The sequence below is a fragment of the Ammospiza caudacuta genome, chromosome 13, assembly GCF_027887145.1.
Source record: "Ammospiza caudacuta isolate bAmmCau1 chromosome 13, bAmmCau1.pri, whole genome shotgun sequence".
NCBI lineage: Eukaryota > Metazoa > Chordata > Aves > Passeriformes > Passerellidae > Ammospiza > Ammospiza caudacuta.
Window position 1 is genome coordinate 21,038,817 of NC_080605.1, and position 25,049 is coordinate 21,063,865.

The 25,049-nt window shown below is 64.3% G+C and overlaps 4 protein-coding genes across 8 annotated transcripts in view; 2 read left to right on the top strand and 2 right to left on the bottom strand.

Moving 5' to 3' along the window:
• Positions 1-6,663, top strand: part of ACSF3 (acyl-CoA synthetase family member 3) — a 50,009-nt gene extending 43,346 nt beyond the window's left edge. For both annotated transcript variants that reach the window (XM_058813615.1, XM_058813616.1), the window contains 3 exons: positions 4,342-4,476; positions 4,568-4,679; positions 6,117-6,663. In XM_058813615.1, the coding sequence (XP_058669598.1) occupies positions 4,342-4,476; positions 4,568-4,679; positions 6,117-6,234 (365 nt within the window). In that variant the 3' untranslated portion in view covers positions 6,235-6,663. The remainder of the gene's footprint in view (positions 1-4,341; positions 4,477-4,567; positions 4,680-6,116) is intronic.
• Positions 6,664-10,624: 3,961 nt separating this feature from the next.
• CDH15 (cadherin 15) lies at positions 10,625-16,322 on the top strand. The gene is made up of 14 exons (XM_058813606.1): positions 10,625-10,675; positions 12,231-12,374; positions 12,488-12,643; positions 12,720-12,864; positions 13,170-13,330; positions 13,546-13,674; positions 13,786-13,971; positions 14,039-14,292; positions 14,363-14,505; positions 14,579-14,815; positions 14,884-15,123; positions 15,669-15,805; positions 15,885-16,040; positions 16,113-16,322. Exons 1-14 carry the CDS (start codon positions 10,625-10,627, stop codon positions 16,308-16,310), a joined length of 2,337 nt encoding a protein of 778 aa, XP_058669589.1. The 3' UTR covers positions 16,311-16,322.
• Positions 16,323-16,811: 489 nt separating this feature from the next.
• Positions 16,812-19,849, bottom strand: SLC22A31 (solute carrier family 22 member 31). Its single transcript, XM_058813725.1, has 9 exons — positions 19,511-19,849; positions 18,932-19,035; positions 18,705-18,859; positions 18,310-18,478; positions 17,941-18,062; positions 17,733-17,841; positions 17,442-17,656; positions 17,240-17,351; positions 16,812-17,160 (listed from the first exon to the last, which is right to left on the bottom strand). The coding sequence occupies exons 1-9, from the start codon at positions 19,847-19,849 to the stop codon at positions 16,812-16,814; spliced, it is 1,674 nt and encodes a 557-aa protein (XP_058669708.1).
• A 2,146-nt stretch (positions 19,850-21,995) lies between these two features.
• The window catches only part of ANKRD11 (ankyrin repeat domain containing 11), a 127,333-nt gene continuing 124,279 nt past the window's right edge, over positions 21,996-25,049 (bottom strand). For all 4 annotated transcript variants that reach the window (XM_058813518.1, XM_058813519.1, XM_058813520.1 and 1 more), the window contains exons 10-13: positions 24,884-24,982; positions 24,649-24,792; positions 23,525-23,617; positions 21,996-23,206 (exon numbers count right to left, since the gene is read on the bottom strand). In XM_058813518.1, coding sequence (XP_058669501.1) covers positions 23,021-23,206; positions 23,525-23,617; positions 24,649-24,792; positions 24,884-24,982 — 522 coding nt within the window. In that variant the 3' untranslated portion in view covers positions 21,996-23,020. The remainder of the gene's footprint in view (positions 23,207-23,524; positions 23,618-24,648; positions 24,793-24,883; positions 24,983-25,049) is intronic.

Sequence of the window (25,049 nt, forward strand, 5' to 3'; positions counted from 1 at the left end):
GGGTTCAGGCTCTTCATCACCTGCCTGGGCTGCTGGACCAATCCTACCTGGAAAATAAATCCTGACCTACTGAGTGAGGTGTGTGTGCCAGAGGCTGAGCTCTGCCCCAGCCTGATGGAGCAGCAGCACCAGCAGTGGTTCCAGGGAGGTGGGAGGCAGGTAGGAGTTAATGCCAGGGTGCAGCAAAGCTCCAGAGCCTCCTGCCCACTGCTCCTGGGGTGTGAGGCCACTCCTCATCCCACAGAGGCTCCTCCTCATCCCCAGCTGTTCCCTTTGTGCCTGATCAGCCTCTGGGTCAGTGTGCTTGGGGATCCTCTGCTGAAAGGCACCAAGAAGGGCAAAGATTGATTATTCCCTGCAAGCTTCCCAGGGGTTTCCAGCCGGGAGCTTGCTGGTCCCCCACACATTTACTCGCTGGGTGGGAGCAGCAATTCCAGAGGAATGCAGGAGGGTGTGCTCAGCTCTTCCCTCTGGAAATGAGGAATCCTCACGGCAGGAGAGCAGCTGACAGCAGGGAATTCCTCCTGGAATTTGGGGGAAAAAAACAAACAAAGGCTCCCAAAGGAGCAAGGTGCACCGTGTGGTCTGAAGGAGCTCTGCTGGCTGCCCATGGGTGGCACACGGTGGCTGTCCCCAGAGGAGCTCTCTGTGTCACCTGGAGGAGTGGCTGTGAGACATTCCTGCTCCCTGTCCCCACTCTGAGGAGCACTGGGCTGGGCTCTGCATGGAGCCAAAAGTTTGCAAAAATCAGGAGTGATTCATTAACAGCAAAAGGATCTAATTAATATTTCAAAGTGCTCCAAGCACATCCTCTGCTGGCAGGGAGGAGCCCCCCAGCATCCCCTGGAGCTCCGGGCTGGAGCATGAACCGCTCAGAGCAGGAGGCTGAAATAATCAGCAAAATAATTTGCCTTTCTAAAGGACATTTGCTGTTTCTTGGTGTTTTCTGCTGTGCAGCACTTGGTCTGCTGGAGCTGTGGCAGGCATGGGAGGACATCACAGCTGCAAAGAAGCACATCCCTGGGAATGATGCTGGTGGCACTGGGCTGTGGGCTTTGGTAGCAAGCTGGCAGTGCCCATCCTTGGATGGGAGAGCACCCAGGGCGCAGCCAGGCCAGAAACATCCCTGCTCTCAGATCGGCTGTGGCAGGACAAAAGGATTTCACTGATCTCCCCCTTGCAAGTGGATTCTCTTCTGTGCACCACACTCAAAGGGCAGCACCAGCTCCTCTGCCCTAACAGAGCTTTTCACTCTCCCAGAGCTGGCACCACACCTGAAATAGCCTGGGGAGCACCTGCCGGGTCCCTGTGGAGCTCTGAGCACCAAGGAGGAGGTGCAGGGGTCCCGTGGGGCGGGGAGGCAGCTCCCAGGAGCCGGGGGAGCCTGGTGGCGGCTCTGTGACAGCTCTGTGACAGTTTGTAAATCGCGGTGGCACCGCCTGCTCCGGGCCAGCCCCGCCTGCCACTCCCGGCTCGCACGTCTGTGCTGTCACTGCCACCAAGCTGGTGACACCTGTTGGCAAACAGGCACGGGCTCCCGAGGGACGGCTGTGCCCCAAGCAGGATGGTGAGCCTGGGGTGGGCTCACCTCTCCTCATCGCCCCTGTGCAGGGTTGGAATCCTGCACTCACAGAGCCCCAGTGCAAAGCCAGCACTGTCCCTGTTTGTCCAGCACATCCCAGAACATTCCTGACCTCTGTCTAGACCAGGCTGAAGTCACCTGATTTACCTAAAAAGTCCTTTTTTGTGCATACTTCAGCTACCTTAGAGCTCCCCAAAGCCACTCAGTGTTTCCTTTCCTGAGCCCAAGTGTTCCCCGGGTCAATAGCTGGTTGTGGCTTTGATGTGGGAACTGTGCTGTGTTTGCCAGGAACAAACCACCCTGTACAGGTGAGGGTGTTGACACGGGTGAGGGTTTGATCCTGCAGCTCAGCTCGAGGAGCAGAGGGGCTCTCGTTGTTCTCCACGCCCTGGGAATCAGCTCCAGCAGCCTCTGGGTGCCCACGAGGTCTCAGCACTCACTGAAGGAGGTGCTCAAACTGCAGCAGAGTCCCAAGGGCCCTTCTGTGTTTGCAGTGAGGATTTTGCAACTTGAGGAACCTCATGGCAGAAATCTCTGCAGTTTGAGTTGGGAAATGTTGGTCTCCATTGCCTGTGTCTCCTGCATCTCTCTGGGTGGTGAGGGCTGAAGCAGGTTATCCAGAGCAGCTGTGGCTGCCCCTGCATCCCTGGAGGTGTCCAAGGCCAGGCTGGACAGGGCTTGGAGCACCCTGGGATAGTGGAAGGTGTCCCTGCCACGGCAGGGGTGGAACAAGATGAGTTTTAAAGTCCTTCCAACCCAAACCTTCCCCTAATTCTACGTTTTTTACTGGATAAATATATCTGTAACTGCCTGTAACTCCAGCAAAGGGCAGCCCCCACCAGCACAGAGCCTGCTCAGTATGCAGCTCAGCAGAGCCTTTAACATTTCACAGAACAGATGCCCACTGAGCATCTTGAAACAAATCCAAAGGTAGCAGTGACGGCTGCTGTCAGGGAGCAGCAATCCCACGGCCCCACGTGCCACGAGGTGCTGCTGCCACGGCTCTGTGGGCTGACAGGAGCTGGGTGCGGTGCCCCAGGCAGGCAGGGCAGGAGAGGGGGTGTCACAGACCCTCCTCTCATCTGCCAAAATTCCCTTTCTGCTGCAGCTGGACCAGGGCAGGGAGTGCTGGTTGTGGTTCTGAGCTGCATCCTGCTGGATGGAGCAGCTGGGATGGATGGGACACAGCAGCACCAGCTCCATCCAGGGCTGGGGGATGGATGGGGCAGAAACTCACCTGTGACCCCCAGCAGGACAGGCACAGGTGAGTCACGGGGTAAGAACTCACCTGTGACCCCCAGCAGGACAGGCACAGTCCTTGCTGTGGCTCTCAGGGCAGCCCCACGTTGGAGGTGACACTCAGCCCTGCTGGGGACAGTCAGTAAATTCAGTGAGTAAATTCAGCATCTCCTTTTAAGTGGTGTGGAATCCCCCACTGGCCGGGGAGGCAGGGAGTGCTGTCTGATGTGCTGGGCTGGAAGCAGATGGTGCAGGGCAGAGGGTGACAGGGCTGTCCTCAGTGGATGGCGTCCCCAGGGCACTGGGGCTGTCAGCGTGGGCAGTGACAGCCAGGGCCTGCTGCTGGAGAGGAGATGGAAAGGAGGAGATGGGGGGAATTACAGAGGTGCTCCCGGGAGCTCCCAGCAGTCACAATAATAATGTGACAGATCCCCTGCCTGGGCTGTGCTGCCAGTGCAATGCAGGGATCTGTGTGGGGAGCAGAACTGCCAGGGATCACTCACCCCATCAGGGCAGAGGGAGAGTAAATGTGGCTGGTTTCCTGTGCTGCCATCCCAGAGAGTGACACGGGAGCTGTGTGCCACTGGGGCAGGGCTGAATTCCCTCTCCTCTCCCCATCTTCTCTCTGTGAATAAGCAGCTCCTGCCTCTCCCAGTGCCACCAGTTAATTACTGTCCCCTGTCCCACCGTGTGTCAGTCACACACCCCAGGATCAGGGTGCAGGAGGCAGTTCATCGCAGCAGCCACAACTTCCTCCCCACTCCAAACACCCAGAGAGCCCCAGTTTCAAACTCTCCCCAACTCCAGAACATTCCAGACAGCCTTCAGCAGTCACAGAGTGCCAAGGGGCAGGGAAATACAGGAACAATCAATCATTCCCTGGCTGGGCTGAGCTGCTCAGGATTTTGGCAGGTGCCAGCTGAGCAGGGACACAGCTCTTCTGGGGAGCAGCCTGGATTTTCAGCACTGATTCTGATGTTTCCTTGCCCTGACAGTTTAAATCTCTGGGCCTTTGCTGCATCACAGCGCCAGAGGTGAGCTGGAAATGGGCTGTGAAAACTGCATCATGCTGGCACACCCTGTGGTACCTGGGTTGGGCTGATTATGGGATCACACCTGTGGGAAGGACAGGTTGGACCAAATGTCTTGCTCAAGACAGGCTCATTTTCCCAATGTCATTCTCCACCTTTTTTTTTTTTTTTTGTGGAATCACAGAATGGTTTCGTTTGGAAGGACCTTAAAGCTCATCTCATTCCACCTTCCACTATCCCAGGCTGTTCCAAGCCCTGTCCAGCCTGGCCTTGGACACTTCCAGGGATCCAGGGGCAGCCGCAGCTTCTCTGGGCACCCTGTGCCAGGGCCTGCCCACCCTCATAGCCAGGAATTCCTTCCCAATATCCATCCCTTGCAGCAGTGGGAGCCCATTCCCCCTTGCAGCCCCAGCTGAGTGCCACATCCCCATGCCAGGAGAGGCAGAGGGGGTGAAGGAGCAGCCTCTGATGGAGCTGTGTGTTTTCCAGGAGACACAGCAGCCTACAAGGATGGGGTGTACTGGATCAAGGGCCGCACCTCGGTGGACATCATCAAGAACGGGGGGTTCAAGGTCAGCGCGCTGGAGGTGGAGCGGCAGCTGCTGGCACACCCCCACATCACAGGTGTGTGCTGACATCCCGTGGCATTTCCCTCCCCCTCACACCTGCGCCCAGGAGCTGCCCAGGTCCCTGAGGGTCCCTGCTGTCCCTGCAGACGTGGCGGTGATCGGGCCCCCGGACGTGGTGTGGGGACAGCGGGTCAGCGCCGTGGTGAAGCTGCGCCAGGGCCAGATGCTCTCCGTGAAGGACCTCAAGGACTGGGCCAGGTAAAACCCCAGGAGGGGACAGGGAGCAGGCTCAAAGCCAGCAGTGTCGTCATGGAGAGGATCACAGAGTCATGGAATGGTTTAGGTGCGAAGGGATCTTAAGGCTCACCCAGTGTCACCCCTTCCATGGGCAGGGACACCTTCACTAGGCCAGGGTGCTCCCAGCCCTGTCCAGCCTGGCCTTGGATGCTTCCAGGGGATCCAAGGGCAGCCACAATTTCTCTGGGCAATTGTGCCAGGGCCTCTTCACCCTCCCAGGGAAGAATTTCTTCCCAATATCCCATCCATCTCTTCCCTTTGGCGGTTTGAAGCCATTCCTCCTTGTCCAAGCACTCCAGGCCCGATAACAAAGTTCTCATAGAAAGTCTCTTCTTCTCCCACCTGAACAAGCCCACCTCTCTCAGCTTTTCCTCACAGGAGAGATGAGCTGCTCATCCCTAAATCCCGTGCTGGGGACATTGGTGACCCAGCCAGGACATCCCTCCATGCCCCACCTGCAGCCTTGGGGATCCCCCAGGCTGTTCTGGGGGTGCCGGGCAGGGGGCTCTGCCCAGGCCCCCCTCCCAGAGTGTTCCCTGCACGTCTCCTCCCGTGGCTGTCCCCAGCCCTGTGACAGAGATGTGGCTGTCCCCAGCCCCGGGACGGGGACGCGGCTGTCCCCAGCCCCGGGACGGGGACGCGGCTGTCCCCAGCCCTGTGACAGAGATGTGGCTGTCCCCAGCCCTGTGACGGGGACGCGGCTCCGGAGCCCTTGAACGCGAATGCCCCGCAGGGTCCGGCTGCGCTCCCCGCCCGTCTCTCCCTCTCGCCCTGTCTCTCCCCTTTATTTTCTCTGTCACTTAGGCTGGCCGGGCCCCGTTCTCGCACTGCTGGCAGGAGACACATGTCCCTCCTCAGAGTGATTCATTTTGCGGCTCTCGCCGTGCCCGGTGCTCCGCGGCGACAGGCGCCATCCCGAGCTGGCGGCTCCACGTGGCCGGGCGCTGGTGGCGGGGGGAGGCCGCCCGGGGCTCCGGGGCTCGGCAGCCCTGGCATCTCACCCTGCAGCCAGTGCCAGGCGCCGGGCGTGGCCCGGCCTTGGCGACACACGGGCGGCAGAAGGCAGCAGAGCCCTCCCTGCGCTCGGGATGGGGCTGGGACCGCTGATCGGCCACCAATCCCCCGGGAGGGACTCACCTGGGCACCTCGGGGCTGGCACCAGGAGCGCGTGGGGCCCTGCACTCCTCACAGCACTGTCCCTGCCCTGGGGACATCGCTGATCCCAGCTGCAGGGTCTGCAGAGACAAACTGGGAACAAACATCCTGCCACCTCTCTGGGAGGGCTGAGCTTAAATGGGCTCCTGGGCCGTGGGTGGGGGTCCCAGTTGGGGCTGGTTGGGCTCCTGGGAAGGCTCAGCTGGCCCTGCCCAGCTGTGACAGCCCAGTTTGGTGTTCCAGGGACACCATGGCTCCCTACGCCATCCCGACAGAGCTGATCGTGGTGGAGGAGATCCCGCGCAACCAGATGGGCAAAGTCAACAAGAAGGAGCTGCTGAAACGCTTTTACCCAGCCTAGGGCCCACCTGGGGGGCTTGGCCCTGATCCAGGGCATTCTGCCCCTGAGGAGGAGCCGGGGGATCGTCCCTGGCAGCTCTGGGCTCACTGACTGCAGCCTAGACCGTGATGAATGTCCAATAAAAATAGGGTTTGTCATAGGGTTTGTCCCTCCTGGCTGAGCTGAGCCAGAGCTGCAGGGTTGGGGTTTCCTTGTGGGGAGCCCTTTGCAGGAATCACAGAATGGTTTGGGTTGGAAGAGACCTTAAAGTGCATCCAGTGCCACCCCTGCCATGGCAGGGACACCTCCCACTGTCCCAGGGTGCTCCAAGCCCTGTCCAACCTTGGGCACTGCCAGGGATCCAGGGGCAGCCACAGCTGCTCTGGGCACCTGTGCCAGGGCCTGCCCACCCTCACAGGGAATGATTTCCCAGCAGAAATAAAGAATAAATCTAAAATCACACACAAATACTGACTCTGTTATCCAGTTCATCCGCCACCACCAAGTGACCCCAGTGCTTTATTGATGAATCCCACATTTCATGATGAATCCTACATTTCAACGTGGAAGTTTGGCCTGTTTGACTCCACACATGAGCTGCCAGCCCCAGGGGGGTGATGGTGCCAGTGGGGCACAGCAGCCCCCATCCATTGGGTCCATCTGCTCTGGTCCTGTCCAGTGCTGAGGGGTGACAGGCAGCCCCAGCTTTCCCAGCAGCTGGTGGGGCTCTGGAAGCACCAGGGAGGGCAGGAGGAACAGGGAGCACGAGTAATTACAGGGATTCCTTTGTTAGGGTCACCAGAGCCCCAAAAATCTGGGAGGACATGGAGGGGACCATGGAGGGACCATGGCAGGCACACGGTGCTGGGCAGAGCAGGCAGGGAGAGGCTGGGATGAGAGTGGGGCTGGGAAAAGGGGGAAGGGGGTGTGGATGGGGACAGGATTTCTCCAGCCCACTGCACTGGGGTCTGGCCATGGGCCCCCTCTGTCCATCCCAACACCCTGCCCACTGTGGCATCTCCTGGATTTCCGTACTTCAGGCTCAAAAGGACCTGAGATGGGGACACGAGGGACACCCAGAGCTCCTGAGGCGCCTCTCAGTGTGTGTCTGTCCCACGTGGCAGGCACAGGGACTCACACGTGTGCAGCCCACAGCAGCGGGAGGGCCCCAGCCCATCCTTTGTTAAAACATCAACGATGCAGTAAATTTTTTAACTTACCAAATAGATCAATATCAAATTATCATGTCTCGCATTCATAACTCTTAAGCAAGCAACAATGGAGAGAGACAAGGTCACTGGAGAATAAATAGCAGCAAAAGCTCTTAATGATCTATCATTCTCGACAACCCCGGGCACCCCGCACCAGCCCGGTGACAAGATCATTAATAAAGCTCTGCAGGAACGCTATCGATTGCTGTGATGGATGATCACAGGTAGCAAATACTGTAAAACACCTGGCTGTCACACTCTGAATGAGGAGCTGGACTCACACCTCGGCAGGGACCAGCCTGGGGCTGTGCCAGGTTTGCTCCTCGGGGATTCCCACAGGGAGGGAGTCAGGGGTGAGCCTGGTTTGGGGCTGCCATCCCTGCTGGGCCCTCCTGCTCCCAGCTCCACTCCCACACTGCTGAACATCCCTTTAGCTGAGACCTGTTAATTAAAAGCATCATTAAAACACCTGGTCACAGTGGCCTGAGTGGGAGCTGAGCTGGATGGGGTGACCTGGTGCCACTGGATGGACCTGGGGACCTCCAGGGACACCAGCACAGCCAGGACCGTGGGGATGGATGGGATCCCAAGGCCGTGGGCTCTGCTCCCCCCACACTGCATCCCTCAGAGTGCAGGGGGCTCAGTGTGTCCCCCCCAGCTCCAGGCACTGCTCTTGCCAGCCACACGGCATTGACGGTGGGATCATATGTACACAACCATTCAATTACCCCCTAATGGCTGCAGGCGATTAAGCCATCAATCTCCTTCATTAGGGCCTGCCAGGCCCGGCCCAGCATCACCCAATAAAACCATTAAAACAACAACAACAACCACCGAAAGCAGCAGCTTTAATGCATTGACCGTAACCTCAGCCCGTGACAGCGCTGGGGGTGTCCCCAGCTGGGGACCCACTCACCCCGAGGATGTGTTGCCCTGCTTTGGCATCCCCAGGGAGCTGGGGGCTGCCCAACCCTCTGTGCCCCCCCAGCTCGGCACACCAGGACCTGCTCTAGCACTTTATAGCTGACATTATCTTTTATTGCCGCATAAAACCCAAGCTCCGGTGGCTTTATGGGGCTGTGCTGGCGTGTGGCACCTCTGCTCTCCCAGCTGTTCCCTCTGCCGCCCTGGGCACTGCCCTGACCCCCCCCAGGCACTGCCCTGGGGTCACAGCTGGTCCCGGTGCACCACACCACACCTGAGGGACACGACTGTGCCACACTGGGGTCACGGCAGGTCCAGCTGCCCCCCACACTGGGGATATCATTGTCCCAGCACACACAGTGGGTGTGACCGGTCCCTACACCCGTGAGTGACACTCGCACAGCTGGGCAGCTCAGGGGTGCCATGGGAGGGAGAGCCCTCCAAAATCGGGTGGCCCAGCACCCAGAGCAGCGCGGGAAGTCGCAGTCCTGGGCTGGCCAGCATTTGTGGGACCCCAAGTGCCGGGAGCCGCGGTTGGCAGGGGCAGGGGCTGTCACAGATCCCGTGCCGCAGCCGTGGCTCCCTGTCCCCAGGAGCGGGGCTGGAGCCCTGTCAGAGCCATCACGTCCGCCCTGCCCGCTCGGTGCCGGTGGCACGGAACATCTGCTCGGCTGGCAGGGCTGGCAGGGTTGGGGGCGGCCCCAGCACCCCCGGCCAGCGCCGCTCCTCGCCCTGACGCTGATGCGGGGTGACGGGGCGGCGGGGCGGACGGATGGGATCGGACAGACAGACGGGCAAGTGAGCGCCGCTGCCCCCGACACGGCCCGGCCACGCCGCGGGTCACCCGTGCCCGACACTCACCGGCTCCAGACACGTCCTTGGGGACAGCGACAGCCCTGACAGCACCCGACACGCTGTCTTTGGGGACAGCGACAGCCCTGCCAGCGCCGCTCAGCTCCTGGCTGTGGACGGGGGACGGGACGCATCCCGCATCCCTCCTCCTGTGTCCCTTTCCCCATCCCCGTGCTGGGCACCCGCACCGAGGCCACCCAGGACATTTATCCCCAAGGAAGGGACAACGCTGGGCAGGGGCCCCACAGTGCCGAGCAGGGTCCAGGTGGTGCCACCGGTGTCACCGACACATTTTCACTTCCTTGCCAAGCCCAGGACTCGGTTTCCCGGGAGGGCAGGAACTCCTCGATCCCTCCGCCCTGCCCGGGGGTTCGTGGGTCTCCATCCCGGCTGCACTGGGGTCCCCCGGGGATGGGGATGCTCCCGGTGCGGCAACGCGGGCTGCGAGGGCGGCCGGGACCGGGGCCGGTGGCCGGGACGATGCTGCCACCTGGTGCCACGGCACGGCTGCGACACCGGGACAGGCACCGGGCGTCGGGGGAAGCACCGGGACCGGCACCGGGGTCGGGGGAAGCACCGGGACCGAGACCGGGTGGACAAAAACACCGGGACCAGCCGCAGGGTCGAGGGCAGCACTGGGACTGCCCAAGGGAGTGGGAGAAAGCACCGGGACCGGGGGGTCGGGGACAGCGCCGGGACAGACAGCGGGGCCCGAGAGCCTTGTCGGGACTCCCGGAGCAGCCCCCGCCCGGTGGGGACCCGCCGGGCCCGGGAGACGCGGGACGCTGCCGGTCCCTCTCCCGACTCCGCGCTGGGACGGGCCCTGACGACAGCACAGACGGCACCGGGAACGGCCGGGGATGGACGGGCGGGCTCGCCCCGACGGGAGGCGCGGCCGAGCGGGGCGGGAAGAAGCGGTCCCGGTTCCTCTCCCTGTCCTGATCCTGGTCCGGGTCCGGGTCCAGGTCCAGGTCCAGGTCCAGGCCCAGGTCCCCGTCCCACTGTCGGTGTCGGAGCCTGTCCCGGTCCTTGTCCCTGTCCCTGTCCCTGTCCCGGTCCTTGTCCCGGTGCCGGAGCAGCCGGGGGGCAGCGGGCTCGGTCTCCCCCTCCCTCCAGCCCCGTCGCGGCATCCCCGGCCCGCGCCCGGCGCAGCTGCCGCGTTCCGCCCGCCCTGCCCGGGCTCTGCGCCCCCGGCCCGGCCAGCGGGACCCCCCCGAGCCCCCGCATCCCCCAAAGGCCCCCGCACCGCCCCCGTCGGGCCCCGCGGGCCGGGCAGGGCCGGGCAGGGGCGCGGGCCGGGGCCGGGGGCGGCGGGCCCAGCTGCCCGCGGGGGGTGCGGTGCCCGCAGCACTTGTGCTGTCACTCAGCCAGGCCCGCCGCTATTTCAGCTCGGGGCCGGCGGCCGGGCTGTGCCCCGCTCCAACATGGGCCCCCCGCTCCTCCTCGCCTGCCTGCTCGCCCCGCTCTGCGCTCGGGTAAGGCCTGGGGGACACCGGGACCGCGGGGGGACCGGGGACACCGGGCGGGATGGGGACCCCGGCCCCAGGAGGGCTGCCTGGGATGGGGAGCCTGCACACGGAGCCGGGGGTCGGCCGGACCCCAGAGCCCGTGGGAACTCATCCGTGGGGGCGGCGGGGATGGGGATGGGGGCGATGGGGGCTCGGGGCCCCTCTTGAGGCGTTTCCCACCCCACAGATGGCGGCGGCAGGGGGGGGCCTGCGGCTCCGGCACATTGCCCGCGCCTGGGCCGGGACGGGCTGCGATGGGCTCGGGGAGAGGGTTAGCCGCTTAAAGACACCGTGCTCCTCTTTTCCCACCCCAGCTGAGGGCCCAGGGCTCCCTGCACCCCCCTGTCCGCTCAGGCTCCCCCAGAGCCCCTCATCCTGGTCCCAGGCCTGAGCCACAGGGGCCGGTGTGGTTCTGGCCTGGAGCCTGCGCTCGGCTGCTTCAGGGCAGGGGAGGGAAAGGGGATCAGCCCCACAGGAATGGGGTCCCCAACATCCCTCCCCCACATCCCCATGCCCCCCAGCTCCAGCGGCCCCCAGGGACGGGCGGGAGGCTTCTCCTGCTGGAGGAGGGAGCAGAGAAAGACCTGGAGGCCACAGCGCAGCCCCCGAGCCTCAGAACCAGCCCCTTGTGCTGCCCACCCCGTGGGGCTGGGACACAGCCCCCCTCCCCACGGCCTCTCCCGGGGACCCCCGGCAGCCAGCGGTGCAGGCACAGCTGGGCACAGATGTGGGTGCAAGGCAGGCACTGCCCAGATGTGCTCCCTGGGAGGGGAGGGGACAGCGCCTGTGCCCGGGCCCAGGACAAGGGTGGCACGGAGCTGGGGTGGGTGGCTCCATGCACAGCGCTCTGTCCCCTCCCCACCCCCAGGCCCCACAGTCCCCCCACAATCACCCCAAATCCCTGACCTCGGTCCCACACAGCCCCGTAACCCATCCTTGCCCCCACAGCCCCCTGACCCCACTGCAGCCCACCAGAACTCCTGTCCCCCTTGTTTCCATCCCCAATTTCCCCTCACAGCCCCCAGCTCCATCCCAGGCCCCAAACTCCCTCTGCCACCCCCCAGCATCCCCTGCCTGTCCCCCAGGGTCACACTGACAGCCCAAACTGACCCCTGAGCCCCCAGCCCTCTCTGCCGCATCCGTGTGGTGACAGTGACATGGGGACAGGCCATGGTGGGTGCTGCCTGCCCGAGGTACCCCCCCTTCCCCATGGGTCCTGTGGGGCACAGCCCATGCCCAGGGCACCACCAGGGCCATTTGTGGGGCACCCCTTCCTGGTGCTTCCAACAGGACACCCATCACCATCACACCGGGGTGCCAGGGGACACTGGCACAGAGCTCCTGGGCAAGCTGGGTGGCCTCTGTGTCACCCCAGCCCCAACCCAGCCCCACCAGGGGCACCCAGCCCCACCGTGTACCCCACTGTGCACACCCAGCCCAGGAGCAGCTCCCTGCCCACTGCCCTGGCATCCCACCCCAGCCCGGAGCTTTGGGGGTCTCTGGCAGCACCGCGTCCCCACAGGGTGCCAGCCCAGCCCAGGCAGGAGCTGCAGCCCCCCAGGCCTGGGGGCAGCACGAGGCCCCTCGCAGGGTGAAGAGGGCCTGGGTGATCCCCCCCATCAGCGTCTCGGAGAACCACAAGCGCATCCCCCACCTCCTGGTGCAGGTAGGTGACAGCCCCCAGCCTCTCCCCCAGCTCACGGAGTGGGGGCACAGGGGGCACCCCAGAGGGGCACAGACCCCAGGCTGGGACCCCCAGCCCTGATTTTCCTGGGGCAGATCAAGTCAGACAAGCAGCAGCCTGGAGGGGTCATCTACAGCATCAAAGGGCCAGGGGTGGATGAGGAGCCCCTGGGCATCTTCTCCATCGACAAGTTCAGCGGGAAGGTTTTCCTCAACGCCATGCTGGACCGGGAGGAGCAAGACCGTTACCGGGTAAGGACAATCCTGGGTGCCCCCCACCCCTCCCTGGGTCCCCAGGCAGACCCCGACCCCCACTCTGCACCCACAGCTCCGAGCCTTCGCCCTGGACCTGGGCGGAGTCACCCTGGAGGAGCCCACGGACCTGGAGATCATCGTGGTGGACCAGAACGACAACCGGCCGCTGTTCCGGCAGGACGTGTTCACCGGGAGGGTGGTGGAGGGCGCTGAGCCAGGTGGGGATGGGATGGGATGGGATGGGATGGGATGGGATGGGATGGGATGGGATGGGATGGGATGGGATGGGGATAGGATGGGATGGGGATAGGATGGGATGGGATGGGATGGGATGGGATGGGATGGGATGGGATGGGATGGGATGGGATGGGATGGGATGGGATGGGATGGGATGGGATGGGGATAGGATGGGATGAGATGGGGTGGGATGGGATGGGATGGGATGGGGTGCGATGGGATGGGATGGGATGGGGGCACCCAGCCAGCCCTGAGCCAGCACCCACCAGGCGCTCCGGGCCCACAGGGACCTGTGTGATGACGGTGGATGCCACGGATGCCGACGACCCCGACACGGACAACGCGGCCCTGCGCTATTCCATCCTGGAGCAGGGCACTGCAGGAATGTTCAGCATCAACGCCACCACGGGGGAGATCTGCACGGCACGGCACGGCCTCGACCGGGAGGTACCGGGGTGGGGGCACCGGGATGGGGCTGGGGGGCACCGGCACTCGGGGCAGCCATGGGCACCCCACATGGGGAAATCACAGCTCCATCCATGAGTGTGGGGACAGGGTGGGTGGGCAGAGCTGGGGGATCCCTGTGCTCCCTGGGCCATCTCTGTGCTCCCTGGGGCTGGGGACTCAGCTCTGCCCCCCCCCCCCCCCCCCGTTCCCCACAGACCATGGGGGTGTACAACCTGACGGTGCAGGCAGCCGACATGTCCGGGGACGGGCTGACCACCACGGCCATGGCCGTCATCTACCTGGAGGACATCAACGACAACACTCCCGAGTTCACCAAGGAGGAGGTACCAGCCAGGATGTGGGAACGAGCCGGGCTCAGCAGGGCGGGAGCTGCCCCCCCGGGGGTCTGAGCACCCCAAAGGGGCAGAATCCAGCCCCGCTCCGCTCTGCCCCAGTTCTCCATGGAGGTGGAGGAGCAGGCGGCCGGTGTGGACGTGGGCAAGGTTTTTGTGCACGACAAGGACCTGGCGGGCTCGCCCAGCTGGTTGGCCAAATTCACCATCCTGGAGGGCGACCCCGAGGGCGCCTTCGCCATCCGGACCGACCCGCACACCAACGACGGCGTGCTCTCCGTGCTCAAGGTGGGCAGGGGCAGCCGGGGGTCCCCGGGGCTCTCAGGGCTCCGCTGACCCCCGGCCCCTCCCGCAGCCGCTGGACCACGAGGTGCGGGACCGCTTCGAGCTGACGGTGTCGGTGCAGAACGAGCGGCCGCTGGAGCCCTCGGCCCCCGGCAGCCCCCGGGCGCTGGCCACGGTGCGGGTGCGGGTGCGGGACGTGAACGAGGCGCCCGCGTTCCGCGAGAACCCGCGGCGGGTCAGCGTCCTGGAGGGGACCCCCCCGGGCACGGCCATCACCACCTACACCGCCAGCGACCCCGACACGCAGCAGCTGCAGAGCCTCTCGTGAGTGCCGCTCCCCTCCCGCGGCCCCGGGGCGGGTCGGGGGCGATGTCTCACCGCCCCTCGCCCACAGCTACGCGCTGCTCTACGACCCCGCGGACTGGCTGCAGATGGACCCTCACAGCGGCACCGTGCGCACCAAGCGGGAGCTGCTGCACCCGTCCGCCTTCCTGCAGGGCGGCTGGTACATCGCGCTGGTGCTCGCCCGCGACGATGGTGAGTGAGCCCCACGGTGCCCCCCGCGCCCCGCGCCCCCGCTGCCCCCGCTGAGCCCCTGCTCTGTCCCCAGCCGAGCCCCCGCTCTCGGCCACCGGCACCCTGTCCATCGAGATCCTGGAGGTGAACGACCACGCTCCGCAGCTGCAGCCGCCGGCCGGGGTGCTCTGCGGGCGGCCGGGCCGCGGGGGGACGCTGCTCCTGGGGGCCACCGACGATGACCGCCCCCCGCACGGAGCCCCCTTCCACTTCCAGCTCAGCCCCCAGCACCCGCAGCTCGCCCGCAACTGGAGCCTCGCCCGCTTCAATGGTGAGGGGCAGCCTCAGGGCAGGGGGACGCTGCACGGAGGGTCCCGCTGACCCCTGCCCACCCCGCAGTGACCCACGCCGTGCTGGCCGTGCTGGCCGAGCTGCCCGAGGGGCCCTACTCGCTGCCGCTGCTGCTCCGGGACTCGGGGACGCCCCCGCGGGAGCAGCAGCAGCTGCTGAACGTCTCGGTGTGCCGCTGCGGCCGCGACGGCGCCTGCCTGGACGGGGCTCTGGCCGCGGCCCGCGCCGGGGCCGGCATCACCCTCGGGGCGCTCATGATCATCGCGGGCAGCACCATCCTCCTCCTCGGTGAGCGGGACCCCCACCGTCCTTCCCCCATCCCTCCACCCCAGCCCCGAGCTGGTCCTGGTCCCCCCTCCGAGCCCCACCAGCCCCTTCTGTCACCCTGACCCCCACCCAGCGCCCCATCCTGGGCCTGGCCTCCCACCCAACCCCACCCATGACCCTCAACGCCTCCCCCTGCCCAGCAACCGCTCCTGACCGCAATCCCGACTCCCTCATCTCCCTCACTGCCCACCCCACCCCAATCCCACCCCAATCCCAATCCTATCCCTCCTCCCAGCCCGACTGCATCCCACCCCGGCCATCACCCCATGCCCGCCGTGCCTCGCCATGCTCACACGCGTGTCCCGTGTCCCCGTGGTGTCCCCGTGGTGTGCCCATGTCCCGTGTCCCCATGATGTCCCCATGTCCCTGTGGTGTCCCCATGTCCCATGTCCCCATGATGTCCCCATGATGTCCCCACGTCCCTGTGGTGTCCCCATGTCCCATGTCCCCATGATGTCCCCATGTCCCCGCGATGTCCCCGTGGTGTCCCCGCGGTGTCCCCGCAGTGCTGGCGGCTCTGGGCGCTGCGCGGGTGCGCGGCCGCCGCCGGGCCCTGCGCAAGGGGCTCCTGCAGCGCTCTCGGGACGATATGCGCGACAACATCCTCAACTACGACGAGCAGGGCGGGGGCGAGGAGGACCAGGTGAGCAGGGCCCGTGGCAGGGGGGTGCCGGGGGTGCGCAGCTCAGCCCCGCACCCCTAAACCCCTCCCGGCCCCGCAGGACGCCTACGACATCAACCAGCTCCGGCACCCCGAGCTCTTCTCGCCCCGGGCCAGGCCCCCCCTGCGCAGGGACGCCCCGCTCAGCTCCGGGACCCCCACGGCCCCCCGCAAGCTGCCCAGCAGCCCCTCGGACATCGAGGAGTTCATCAATGAGGTGGGTGCGGGCCCGGCAGCCCCCAGCAGTCCCCAATCACGGGGGGCTGACGGTGACCCCCCGTCCCCGCAGGGGCTGGAGGCGGCGGACAGCGACCCCAGCGTGCCCCCCTATGACACCGCCCTCATCTACGACTACGAGGGCTCGGGCTCGGTGGCCAGCCCGCTGAGCTCCATCGTGTCCAGCCTGACGGACGAGGACCAGGACTACGATTACCTGAGCGAGTGGGGGCCCCGCTTCCGCCGCCTGGCCGACCTGTACGGGCACTAGCGGGGAGGGGGCAGGAGGGGACACCCAGGAGGGGCTGGGGCAGGGACGGGGCAGCGGGCAGCTCACACACACACACAGGAGATGCCCAGAGCGGCCTCAGAGCGGCGGCAGCTTCACCAATGGACCTGCACAGGATGCCCGGCTGGAGCCGCTTTGCACACGCGTGTGCAACGAGAGGCTCCGCGCAGGGGGTGCACACCCACACACCCCGCAGAGCCCAGCTCAGCAAACCTGGGGGGCGAACGCCGGGGTGAGCCCCACACAGCTGGGGAGGGGGCGAGGAGACCCCTGGGCACCCCATAATAAAGAGCGGGGGTTGGTGGCGGGGCTGCGTGACCCCCCCACACCAGTAGAAACAAGGCACTTTTATTGGGAACCGGCAGCACCCCCGAGGGGCTCCATCCCCGCCCCAGGGCCCCCGGCACCGCGGGGACCCGGCCCCAGCCCATCCCTCCTGCTGCTCCCTGGGCGGGGGTCGCTGCTCAGCCCCCCGGGGCACCGCTACATCTCGCGGGGGGGCTCCGGGGAGCGCAGCGTCCTCCTGCCGGGGGCGGCCAGCTGGGAATAGTCGTGGGGGAGGGCGCGGGGGGCCAGCAGGGGCAGGTGGTCCTCGCGGGGGGCGCGGCGGAACAGGGGCGGGCGGCGGCGGCTCTCGCCGTCCTGCAGGGACTGCGGCAGCGCCCGGCCCTGGCTCTCGGGCAGCAGCATGATGCTGAGCACGGCCAGGATGGCGAAGGACGCGAACACGACGTGGTGCAGGAAGAAGCCGCGGCTGTTGGGGATGGCGGTGATGGGCGCCGCCGCTTTGCCCACGAAGTTGGCGCCCAGGACCAGGCCCAGGCCGGCGCCCCTGCGGGAGGAACGCGCTCAGGGGGCTCTGCCCGTGCCCCCGCTCCGGGGCGGCACAGGACGGGGCAGCTCCCCCTCACCTGACCACGGTGGGGAGAACCTCGCTAGCAAAGAAGATGCTGAGCATGGTGACGGCGTGGGAGGCGGCCGTGCCCACCACGGACAGCGTGAGGACGATGAGCTCCAGCAGGTCTGCGGGGGGTGAAGCACATCAGGGGCAAACCCCGCACCCTCCTCTGCTCCCCCGGCTGGGGCGGGGTCCGGGGGTCCCGCGGGCCTTACACTGGGTGAGGGCCAGCAGCAGCAAGGAGGAGATGCCGGTGAGCACGGTGCAGAGCAGGAGGATGGCGCGGCGCCCGAAGCGCTCGGCCGTCAGGCACACGAACAGGCAGGCGGCCGCCTCGGTGCCCAGCAGCGCCAGGTGCGAGGAGAAGAAGTGGGGCAGGTGCGGGAGCAGGTTGCGGGTGAAGCAGTGGCGGATGCCGGAGCCGATGAACCTGAGGGACAGCGGGGTCAGGGGGCCGCCAGTGGCACCCCCGGCCCCAGGGCCAGCCCGGCACCCCCGGCGCTCACGCCGCGAAGCCGAGGATGACGCCGTTCTTCCAGATGACCCTGGTGCCGCAGATCTCGCACACCGAGTGGTACCGGGGCCGCTGGGGCCCCTCGGACAGCGCCTCCAGCTCTGCCGGGAGAGGGGAAACCGGGATAGAGCCGGCTCTGCTCCACCACCCCACAGCCAGGGTCGGGCACGGGGCCGATGCCCTCGCAGTGCCCCACGCACCCGCCACGAGGCTGTCCTGGGGACAGTTGTCTTCGGCCAGCGCCTGCAGGCTCCTCCTGGCGCTCTCCAGCTGCCGTGTGGCCAGCAGCCAGCGCGGGGGCTCCAGCAGCAGCGCCGGGCACCTGGGGCACGGCTGTCAGGTCACAGGATCCCCACGGGCCTGGCCACCCTCCAGCACCGACCTTCCCACCTGGCTTCAAAGCAACGCTGCCCAGAAACCCTCAGCTCCAAACCTGAGCAAACATTTACCCAGGGTGGGGGGTTCCACTCCTCTGGAGAGCCCCGGGCGGGGTGTCCTGGGCTGGGAACAGTTTGGCACCAGCCCCGGGCACAGCCCAGCCCCGCGCAGCCCCTGCCCGGGCTCCTTACCACCAGCTGGCAGCCAGCAGGGCCAGGATCATGGTGACAGCGCCCTGCAGCACCCGCCAGTCCCGGCAGAGCAGGGCCAGCCCCGGCAGCAGCAGCTCCCCGGCCATCCAGAAGAACCCGGCCACCATGGTCACGCCCAGGCGGTGGGGGGGGTCACACAGCTCCAGCCCTGGCAGGGGGCGAGGGGCCACAGTGGGTGCCAAGGACACGGGGCACCCTGTGCCCTGGAGCATCCCATATTCCATCCTGGGACACCCCACAGCCTGGAACACCCCGCACCCAGGGCACCCCAGAGCATCCCATATTCCAGCCCACTGCAGGACATCCTACAGGAGCACCCCACAGCCCAGGGCACCCCAGCCCCCAAACCCCTCGGGGTGCCCCATCACACTCACGTGCCACGTAGAGGGCGAGGAAGGCTCCTGCCAGGGCTGCCCCAAAGAGCAGCCGTGCCACCAGGACCATGAGGAAATCCACAGCCAGTGCCACGCTGAGCCCCACGGGCACGGCCAGAGCCAGGGACAGCAGAAAGGTGGGACGGCGGCCAAACCTGCCAGGGAGGAGCTGTGAGGGCTGGACACGGTGCCCCCTGCCCGCGGGGCTGCCCAGGGACCCCCCTTACCTGTCACAGGCCAGGCCGGCGGTGACGCTGCCCAGGGTCCAGCCCAGCAGGTGCGTGGTCTGCTCCAGGGGCACCTTCCAGCGCGAGGCACACACCAGGTCCCACTGCGGGGACACAGCAGGGAGGTGTCAGCGTGGGGGGCTTGGCAGACCCCCGGCACTGCCCACAGGGCTGGGATGGATGGGGCTGCAGGGCTCCTGGAGAGCCCCCACCCCACAAACAGAAATGTAGGACAGATGTGGGGGGACAATACTGGTGATTCCACCCTGCAGACCCCCAGCACCTTCCCCAGGGCTCCCCCAGCCAGCCCCGAGCCCCTCCAGGGGTCACTGCTGTCCCTGCACACCCAGGCCTTTCCCGAGGGATCCGGACCCCCCAGCCGGCTCTGGTGGCTGGGACCCCCCAGTTTGTTCCCCACGACTCCTCTCAGGTGTCCCCCCCAGAGCGCTCCCAGCCCCTCCCTTAACCCCTCCTTTACCCACGGACCCCTCACCCCCTCCAGCTCCGCAGGCTGCCCCAGGCCCGGGGTCCCCGCTCTCCCCAGCCCCGGCACCCCCGGTCCCGCTCCCCCGTGCCCACCTGCGTGACGAGGTTGGCGCGGAGGCCGGCGGCGGGCAGCGCGTAGTGCCAGCCGCGGGTGCAGGGCGCGGTGCCGTTGGGCCGGGGGCTGCCGGGGGGGTAGCGGTACAGCTGGCAGGGGCTCCAGCCGCCGCGGAGGCGCGGCACGGCGGCGCGGAGCAGCGCGGGGCCGCCCAGGCGGCGGAGCGGCGGCGGCAGCAGCGCGGGGTCGGGGCGGCAGCGGTGCGGGGGCTCCGCGCCCAGCGCCCAGCCCAGCGCCCAGCCCAGCGCCAGCGCCGCGCACGGCGCCCACCCCCCCGCCGCCCGCCGGCCCCGCGGCCGCGACCCCCGGAGCGCCATGGCCACCGGCACCGGCACCGACACCGACACAGCGCTCGGCTCGGCGCGGCCAGGTGGGGCGGCACCGGCCGGACCCGCCCCGCGGCACCGCCCCGACCGCTCCCTCCGGATCTGACCCCCAGCCCCGGTTCTGACCCCGCCAGCCCCGGTTCAGGGACCCCCCCTCCAGTTCTTGTTCGGACACCGAGCCCCGGTTTGGACGCCCCCAGCCCCAGTTTGGATCCCCAGCCCCGGTTCGGACTCTCCCAGTCCTGGTTCGGACCCCCCTAGTCCCGGTTCAGAACCCCCCAGTCCTGGTTCGGACACCGAGCCCTGGTTCGGACCCCCCCAGTCCCGGTTCACTACCCACAACACGAGGCTCAGTCCCGGTCCGATTGCTTCTCAAGCCCGGTTTGTCCCCCCAGCCCAGCTCAAAAACCCCAGCCCTGGTCCCAGTCCCTGTCCCGGATTCGTCCCCCTCAGCCCCAGATCTCTCCCCCCAACCCTGGCCCCAGTTCCCACAGCCTGCTGCACCCCCAGCCTGGTTTCCCCCAGCCAAGCCCCCCAGTTTGGCTCTCCAAGCCCCATTCCCCCAGTTCAGCCCCAGTCTGCTCTCCCCCAGCCCCAGTTCACTGCCCCCACCCCAGCTCAGTCTCCCTCTCCATGGTGCTCCTGACCCCTCTCAGGACTGGGGACCCCCAGCCCAGCCAGTGTTGGGGGTCCTGGGGTGCAGCCGGGGGCTCCAGGACCCATCTGGGAGCACCCACAAAGGCACCCAGGTCCCCCCAGACCTCAGAGGGGGCCAGGGGAATCTGTGACAGCCCCTCTAGGAAGGGAACGTGCTGGCACCCAGCACCACGTGAGCCTGTGGGAAGAGCCAACAGAGCAGCCAAACTGCAAACAGGCTTCACTTCCCTCTTCCTTCTAAAATTTACTCACAAATGTGATTTCTGAGGGCAGCAGCATCACTTGGTGTTCAACTTCAGACCTGCAATGGTGGAAAAACTCCATCTGCAAAATCACATTGAAAGCCACACTGAAAAATCACACCTGCAAACTCACACTGAAAAATCACACTAAAAAAAATCCCATCTGCATTGTTTTGCCTCCCTCTGAGGGATCCACACCCCCACACACATCTGGGAGTTACACCGGGAGGAAAACTGGAGACTCCCAAGGTCACCAGCACCGTGGTCAGATGAGCCTGTGGGACTTTCCAGCTTTACATGCTCATGAAAGGCCTCTCTGTGATTACAAATTTATGGTTGTTTAACAAAATAAAGACAGGGATGGAAACTAATCCAAGAACAAGTGTTACCTGTGGCTGTTTTCTTGAAGCCCCTGACACAGGAGCAGCCCCTGGTTCCACACTCATCCCACAGCCCAGAAAAGGGTGGGGAGAAAATCACTCTGGCTGCAGCTGGGCCATGGCACTGCCATCCTGCTGAGGCTGTGTGAGCCCCTGTCCTGGTGCCAGCAGTGCCAAGGCAGGGGCTGAGGGCTGGGCAGGGGACAGTGGGACCCCTCTGGCTCTTCTGAAGCTGCTCTGATGCATTCGAGTGAAATCCTCCAGGATCCCCCTGCTCCACCATGGAAAATTCCTCAAGTGGCTGCAAAGCTGGCAGCAGTGAGGGGAGCTGGGGGCTGAATCCAGGGGTCCCGTCTGGTCCCAACAGAGGAGGCTGGAGAAGCCAGAGCTGGCAGTGGGTGTCCGTGGGGGCACCTCTCACTGCTGCCTGGGGCTGGCAGCTGCAGCCACCAGAAAGGCTGGGCAGCAGGAGGAGGGAAGGCACAGAGGTCCTGGAAGGGCACTGGGATGGATCTGCCTCCAGCTGCATCCCTGAGCTGCTGAGCGACGACTGAGTTCCTGGATCCACCCATCCGTGTCCAGACTCTGCAGCCCCAAAACAGCATCTCCTGCTCAGTGAATTCACCAACACAGGGAGGGTCCCCTCTCCTCATGACCCACCCCTGGAGGGTTCCAACCCCACTGCACACAGAGAGACACAGAAAAGAAAGAATGATGTTTAAAATCATAGAATAGTTTGGACTGGAAGGGACCTTAAAGCTCATCTTGTTCCATCCCTTGTCATGGGCAGCTGATCTGAGCAACCTTTTCCTTGACAGGGAAACTGCTGCCCAGGGTGAACTATAAATACAAAGATAATTTTAATTAATTTATTTATTTCTTTACACATAACTGAAAGTGATGTTACAGTACATAAGTTATTTACAACTGTGCAGTAATGTGTTGCAAAATAAATTATCTAGAAGGCAGCAAAAGTACATTGTTAATGTATATAAAAACTGTACAGCATTTATGGGATACAATTTTTCTTTATATGAGTATTGGCTCTGTAGTGTTTTCAAGTTATGTTCTCAGAAAGAGAAACGAAATGCCCAAGATTAAAGGAAAAAATATATAAACCACGTGGATTTTACTCCATTAAAAACACAGTTGGCAAAGTCCTTTCTCTGCGTCGCCGTCTCCCCGGCCGTGCCGCCCCGGCGGCTCCTCTGCCCGTCCCCAGCGGCTGCTGCGGGGCCACCGGCACATCCCGGAGCCGTCCCCGCTCCGGAGCCGCCGCTGCCCAACCCGGACACTGTCCTTTTGTTTCTAATAGTTGGATTTTTTTTTGTGATTTTTTTTTTGTAGAATTTTTTTTTTGTTTGGTTTTTTTTTTTTTTAGACATACCCATGATGGAACGAGAAACTCAAACACCCCCCCCTCCCCCCATGGTTTCCTACTGCAGCTTCTCCGAGAGGAGATCCGCGCCCGGTGGAAAACAGAGAGCTGGAAATCACGGTGTTCACAAGTACATGGTTCACGTGGTTGCTGGCCCCGCTCAGCAGCTTCTGCAACACACACACGGTGTCCTCGGCCTCGTCCCTCCGCGCCTCGGCCAGTCCCGGGGCCGCTGAGCGCCCGCTGCCCGCGCTGCCCGGAGCCTCCCCGGGGCTGCGCCCGGCCCGCCGCCCCAGGGGCCGCGTCAGTCCGGAAGCGAGGGACACGTCGTGAAGAAAGTGCAATTATTTTTCTTATTGTTTTATTTTCTGCCGATAGCTGCTTCCTCCTCCTCTGACCAGGGATTCATCAGCAAGCGGTTAAGGGTGAATGTGAGCTCGACCGCCCGACCTCGGAGCGCTCCCGTCCTTGCCAGTGTTCAGAGATGTCTCCTGGGCTGGAACTGTCATGCCGGCAAGAGCACAAAGTCATCGTTCACGTCGACCATTGGCACATAGAACGAGGGCACCTCGTTGACGCAGAGGGATTTGTGCCCCGCGGGGTCCAGCTCCTGCACCTTCAGCTGCCACTCCATCCTCTGCACCGCGTTCAGGGCAGCTGCTTCGTGTTGCTGTCGCATGAGCAGGCACGTCTGGGTGGAGAAACAGCAATGGGACGTGAGGGTGAGTGGCAGGCACAGGCAGGACCGTGCAGCCACAGTTAAATGCAGCAAGGGGTGCCACACACGGGACACCTGGATTTGGAATCTCTGCTGAGCCCAGCTCCAGCAGGAGCTGAGGCAAATCCAAAAGTTTGGGTTTGAAAGGCTTGTCAGCACTCCAGAGCATCCACAGCCATGCAACACTGCCCTGACAATCTCTGGACACCCACTCTGTGCTGGAAACCACTAAGGCAGCTCCCAGGCTCTGGAATGCCCCTGCCTGGAGCACGGGGCTCCCACAGCTCTCACCTTCATCCGGTCGTACTTGTCATCCACGTCCTGCAGCCAGGAAATGAACTGTCGCGCGTTGAAACGGTCTCTGACCGATTTGTTTTCGTCTCCCTAAGAATGGGACAGCAAAGGGAGGAATATGGGATTAGTTTTGTGCTTTAAGCAGTTACAGGTCTCACAGGCCATATTCATAAGCCCCTTCTGGGGCACACACTCCTCAGAACTGCAGTGCCTGCAGGGAGGGAGGATGGACATCACTGCTGCCAGCAGCTCCTGCAGCCCTTTCCAGGGGTTCAGCCTCAGGTGGGGATGCACCCATGTGCCCATACTCCCTGTTTCTCCTTGCTTGGCAGGGAGTCTGTCTGTCCATGTCAGCCCATCACAGGCCCTGCACCTCCCTGACTCCTCCAGCTGATGCCAGGGTAGCAGCAGCACAGACACTTGGCTGGGAAATGCCGACGGATAAATCAGAGCTCCTGGATCAATACACAGCTCACCAATAAATCCCAGGATGCTGTCCCTGCCCAGGATCCCTCCTGCAATGCAGCAGTGTAATGTTTCTCTTCCTTTCACAGGGAGAAACACCTCAGAGTGTAGTAAAGGAAACCTTTCCAGTGTGCAGATGATCCTGACCAAGAAAGATGGAGGGTCCCAAGACTCATTGATAAAGCTGAGCCATCTCTGCTCCTAACAGACATGAACTCCCTGTATCCTACATTCAGTTAGACAATTAGGCAAATGATGCTCCAAGTCACAGAATAATTTGGATTGGAAGGGACCTTAGAGCCCATCTCATTCCACCCCCTGCATTGGGACACCTTCCACTATCCCAGGTTGCTCCAAAATGCATCCAACTTGGTCTTGGACACTTCCAGGGATAGAGAAGCCACAGATTCTCTGGGCACCCTGTGCCAGGGCCTCTCCACCCTCACAGAGAACCATTCCTTCCCAATATCCCATCTAACCCTGCCCCCAGGGGGAGGTGACATCCTGCACCTGTGTGCAGTGGTGGGTGACCTGAGCAAGGGGGCACTAGTAACTCCTGCCTCCACCCTTCCCTTCATCCCTCCAGACAAGCCCATCTCCCTCAGGGTCTTGCAGAGCTCCTGAGGCCCTCCCTCACTGCTGAGGCAGGCACTGACCTGATTTTCCAGAGGCATGTTGTACACCTCGGAGTCCAGCAGCATGGTGCAGGCACTGAAGGGCACGGCCTGGTTGGCGATGGTCCTGGCTGCCCGGCAGTGCACCCGCAGGATCTCCTGCTCGCAGGACACGATGAGCTTCTCCTGAGGAAGAGCAGAGCAGTGAGTGTGGCAGCCTCAGCCTTGCCAGCAGGGGAGACTGGGGCCCTGTTCCCCATGTGGAGCGTGCCCTTACCCGCTCTATGCTGTGCTGCAGGCGCAGCTTGCCCCGCACGGCCTCCTGCTGCTTGAAGAGCTCCTTGAGCGGCTCCGCGAGCGACGGCGGCGGCGCGATCTGCGGGCACAGGGCACGGGCAGGGTGAGAGCAGGACCTCTGCGGGGCACAGCCAGGGCTGCCTGCA